The 5,297-nt window shown below is 36.2% G+C and overlaps 1 protein-coding gene across 1 annotated transcript; it reads right to left on the bottom strand.

Moving 5' to 3' along the window:
• Positions 1 to 1,128: 1,128 nt before the first annotated feature.
• LOC120349125 lies at positions 1,129 to 5,044 on the bottom strand. Its single transcript, XM_039419086.1, has 2 exons — positions 4,874 to 5,044; positions 1,129 to 1,329 (listed from the first exon to the last, which is right to left on the bottom strand). Exons 1-2 carry the CDS (start codon positions 4,920 to 4,922, stop codon positions 1,133 to 1,135), a joined length of 246 nt encoding a protein of 81 aa, XP_039275020.1. The 5' UTR covers positions 4,923 to 5,044; the 3' UTR covers positions 1,129 to 1,132.
• Positions 5,045 to 5,297: the final 253 nt, after the last annotated feature.

Genomic DNA, 5,297 nt, shown 5'->3' with positions numbered 1-5,297 from the left:
AAGAAGAATAATTGAGAAATAGAAAACATTAGCTGCTTGGCTGAAGTTATTTCATGCATTCTATAAAATAACTTCCTCATTGAATGGAAAAGACTAAGAAATTGTTCAAAACTGGTTATCAGAGATTGACAATGGTGTAATAACCGTAACCGGTCTTTCTAAGTATCAATAAATCTGTGGTTTTTTGACAATTTCTTAGTCTTTTTTCATTTAATACGAATAATTACCACAATATCAACTTCTCAACTACACAAAAAGTATAACTTGCTCAGTCGAAAGAGACCTGCCAGCTATCACACTGGATTGCAACAATAACCAGGCAATGAATGGGATGTTAGCATAAGGAAAAACTCCTGGTTCTTGTAAAGGGCACAGGTATTGGTTTGCCTAGCTAACATTCTACTTGGGCCACAATAAGCTTCGTTGACGTGTGGGGTTCTTTGAACCTTGGATCCTTGAATCCGTGCCTTCAAAACACATAACAAAAACTAGTTTACAAATCACTTTTTGTGTAGTTGAGAAGTTGATATTGTGGTAATTATTCATATTGAATGAAAAAGACTAAGAAATTGTCAAAAAACCACAGATTCATAGATACTTAGAAAGACCGGTATTGGTTATTACACCATTGTCAATCTCTGCTGAACCTCTCTGTATTTGTTCTGCAAACAGCTGTTTACTGGCTTAATTTCATGCATGGAAAACAGCTGAGATTGAATGACTATAACAAAAATCATATTGCATTGTGGTAGAACCTCTCTGAGTTTATCAGAGATTGACAATGGTGTAATAACCGAAACGGTCTTTCTAAGTATCAATAAATCTGTGGTTTTTTGACAATTTCTTAGTTTTTTTATCCATTTAGTTACAAATACCGAATCAGGAATTTTGTGGAAGTTGACAAAACTTCCACCTGGAGCGCTGAAGGGGTTTTTTATGTTCCTATTCGGAACTGGGAAACAAACTCGAATGTGAAGCAAACAAAAATGGTTATTACAGTAGAGTATGCTGTAATGAGAAATTATGTGTATTGTTCTGCAAACAGCTGTTTACGGCTTGATTTCATGCATGGAAAACAGCTGAGATTGAATGACTATGACAAAAATATTATATTGCATTCTGGTGGAACTACTCACTCGCACACTTCGTAGACAACCTGCTGTAGCAGGTCTGGGAATTTCTGGACTATAGTGACAGGCTGCCCTGAGGTGAGGGACACCCCATACATGGGGGCCGTTGTGTTGTATCGTGTCTTGCAAAGCCTCGAAGGAGTGCTCTGGCATACGTTGTTGCTGTTACTACTGCTGCTGCTTCCGCTGAAGTCTCTTGCTGCAACAGACAAGAATTAAATAATTTCAATTAAATCAATATTTTCCTAATTAGGATTCGACAAATCAGTTTATTTGTTCATGTTATAGAGAAATAGTGTAACCGAAACAATCCTCGTATAATCTATAATCTTCTTCTTCTCCTACTTCTTCTTCTCCTTCTTCTTCTTCTTCACCTTCTTCTTCTTCTCTTCTTCTTCTTCTTCTTCTTCTTCTTTTCTTCATCATCTTCTCTTTCATTCTCTTCTTCTTCTTCTTCTTCTTCTTCTTCTTCTTCTCTTTTCTTCTCTTTTCTTCTTCTTCTTCTTCTTCTTCTTCTTCTTCTTCTTCTTCTTCTTCTTCTTCTTCTTCTTCTCTTCTTCTTTTCTTCTTCTTCTTCTTCTTCTTCTTCTTCTCCTTCTTTTTCATCTATAAATATAAAAGCGAAATGGCACTCACTCACTGACTGACTCACTCACTCACTCACTCGCAGAACTAAAATCTACCGGACCAAAATCGTTCAAATTTGGTAGGTATGTTCAGTTGGCCCTTTAGAGGCGCACTAAGAAATCTTTTGGCGATATTTTAACTCTAAAGGTGGTTTTTAAGGGTTTAAAGTTTGTCTTTTAGCATGTATATTCTTCTTATTCCAATATCTTAAAATTTAATTGAAATGTCCATAACATATGTTGATGTAGAACTATAATCTAGAGAGAGGACCTCTTCGAAAACAGTTGTTCTGGTAACAAAATTAAAAATTAATTTAGTACTTTGACTCTCTGATGGAATGAAGCATGCTCAAATGAAAAATGCAGGCGAGCGAAGCGAGCCCGTGGATCTCACTTTTGGACGATCCAGTCGGGGGTCCAGGGGGCGGAGCCCCCTGGCTAGACGGATATGGCGAGCGAAGCGAGCCTGACGGCTAGTCACCCAATATAATCACATTTTCAGAGACACCTGTCATTTACTACGTCAAACACAGTCGACATAGTCGGCCAATCACAGGCAAGCAGCTATATTGTTTTTGGTTCACTCCCATTTCTAACGCAACGGGATTGGTCGAGTTGTGTGACTCGATTTAGTTCACTCAGATCTCTCGATAGATGGCAGCAGAGTCTGGGTCCAAGAATGAATGAATTATCAATTTTTTTTTCAAATTCAAATTCAAATTTATTGATTCTCAAAAAAATATACAACACTTTCAAGACAAAAAAAAATATATATATAAGAATCTACCCTGCAAGAAACCCGGTGCGCAGGTGTGTGAGTTGCAATATAAATGTTTGTCAAAAATATTTAACAAAAATGATCCAAAAACTAATTTCTTGAAAAAAATACAGAATAAAAAACTAGTACTACTAATAAAGAGGATACTAAAAATAAAGGAACGGAGGAGAAAAGACGGAAAGGCCAAGAAGAAGAAGAAGACGAGAAGAAGGAGAATGAAGAAGAAGAGAACGGTAAGTCAACTGCAACCATGGAGTAGACGAAAATTAGTTTATTTAAACAATTTCTCCTCGATTTTATTGCTATTATCCATGATCTATGTGATCCAAGCCTTTTTTATGTTTGTTTTCAAGAATATATAAGGGAATGTGGTTTATTAATTATTGGAAATATAAGAAAACTGTCTCCTACACACATTCAAGTCCATTCTGACAAATTGGAAAATGTCTCGCGCGGGGCGCAAGCCCAAAAGAGATTCTCGAGGTTCAAATAAATTTTATTTTTTAATATATAGGCTAGTACCAATTTTTTTATGAAAAGTTGTCGAACTGTTAAAACCTTGAACTCCTGAATAAATCTTTTGTTAATTAATTAATGATTGGCGTGTTGAAGATTGGAGAGGGACTACACTACTATAGTAAGGTCCACGTTATAATGGCAGTATATAAAGATAGGAGGAATAGGCGATGCAATTCTCTGCATCACTTAGTTATATTTCTACACCGTCAAAAAATTAATTGGCATCGTTGTGGACCTAGAAAAGGACAGTACCACCGGCTTTGTCGAATGATAGAACAGGATAGCAAAACCAAAGTTGATCAAATACTGTCATTATAACGTGGACCTCACTATACACTATTTTTAATAATTATATTATTAAACGAAAATCCAAATTAAATAATAAAATTGCAAAATCTCAGTAACTTCCATCTGTACACTATTTTTCAATCTTCACTTTTAATTGACTGCTCATACTGTAAAATGTAGTCAGCCTGTTATCATTACTGTCTGGAGAACATTCTTTCCTGCCGTGTCGTATCATGTCGTGTCATGTCGTGTCATGTCGTGTCATGTCATGTCGTGTCGGCGAGATATCTGTGTGAGAACGACCAATGGTTGATTTAGTTGGCGTATCAACTATTCAAATTCAAAGACAATGCCTGTTCATTCCTCTTCAAAATAACCAATTGTATTTTATCAGTCAAGGAGATATAATTTCTCAATGACTTAGGAATGAGTGCCGGTTGCACAACAGCCGGTTAAATTTTAACCATGATTAATTCCACAAGAACCAATCAGAGAAGCCGTATTTTCAAAAACGCCTTCTCTGATTGGTTCTCGTGGAATTAATCACGATTAAAATTTAACCGGCTGTTGTGCAACCGGGCCTGAATGTTTATGATTGAGATTCAATATTTTGTCAATCAATTATAATTATTCTACATTGTTATAGAAGACGATCTAGCAAAGTAGCGGGCTTCCAGAAGCCCCATTGTGGAATGACAGACAAGGATAGCACACCAATGTTTATCAAATACAGTAGCGGGCTAAAAAGGATAGCGACATCTGCTTTGTGGAATGATAGACAAGGATAGCAAGACCATACAGCCATTATAACGTGGACCTCATAATAGTATTGTCATTAAATAGGCGAATTCCCACATACCAGTATCAGAGTCAGTGAAATAGTTATTGTGCAACTAGTGCGCAAAGTGACAGTTTGCTGCCCCGAAAGAACGTTTACGCCCGAGCCGTAGGCGAGGGCGGAATGGTTCTTGAGTGCAGCAGAGGTACTTTCGCACGTATTTCACATTAAGTTTTTCCTACAGTTACCATGAATATGAAAAGTGGGTAATTAGGTAAAGTTGCCTGAAATGCATCAAATGTTTTTCTGTGTAATTTTATTATTGATAAAAGCCTTATTTATTGTCAAATTGAATAAAAATGTTGTCCTTGGTTATAATATAATAATGTAATAATTAGCGCGTTGTGCTTGGTTCACCTCTGCTCACTATAGCAGCCACAGCAGTCACTGTTACCAACTTCATTTTGATTTTGCTGCACTGTTGCTCCATATAACCTACTAAGTATTGTGCGTTGCCATGTTGCAAATCTGGAGTGCAGAAAAATTTTTCCCGCACTAGAGCGGAAAAGTGATTCTTTGCGTTCGTAATCAGTGCAGCATGGCCACTTTTCAAAGTAACTGTAGGAAAACATAATTATCATGAGTTCTTATGGGACTATTCCCTCAATGCAGGCCGAGCAAGTATGAATAATATTATTAATTTATCTCTGATTAGAGTCTTGATTTTGGTCATCATTATTGTTGTAAAAGTTACCTGTTCTTGACGAATGAAACATACTATTGGACATTTCATTTTTTGACATTTCGTAGCTCTTCAGCAGAATTCGCTGAGTGAGCGACGGATCGACGGGACTGTAATTCCGTGCAGTCCGCGAAGAGACTCCTGGCAACTTGCTGAACGCCCTCGAAATTTGTGACCTGTGGAAGATATTTCAAATTTCAAATTCAAACTTTATTCAATTTTTTTCCATATTACATATATATGACAGTTTCTACAAATTGAAGTAATCATTATACAATAATACCTTATCGTAACACATGTCGTAAGAATCTATTTAGATTTCCATATATAATTACGTGACTATATAGTATTACATAATAATTTTTATTGGTTCTTTTTTATTGAGGAAATAAGATACCATCATGTATGAGGAAAAAATAAGAAATTTATCAGAATT

The sequence above is a fragment of the Nilaparvata lugens genome, unplaced genomic scaffold (genome assembly GCF_014356525.2).
Source record: "Nilaparvata lugens isolate BPH unplaced genomic scaffold, ASM1435652v1 scaffold8398, whole genome shotgun sequence".
NCBI lineage: Eukaryota > Metazoa > Arthropoda > Insecta > Hemiptera > Delphacidae > Nilaparvata > Nilaparvata lugens.
This window is presented reverse-complemented; position numbering and strand designations above follow the sequence as displayed.

Excerpts from the sequence above, each read along its gene's own strand:
- LOC120349125 (XM_039419086.1), bottom strand. The coding sequence starts at position 4,922 with ATGTCAAAAAATGAAATGTCCAATAGTATGTTTCATTCGTCAAGAACA. Across the intron at positions 1,330-4,873 it reads GTTTCATTCGTCAAGAACAG|CAAGAGACTTCAGCGGAAGC; the intron begins GTAACTTTTACA and ends TGTCTGTTGCAG.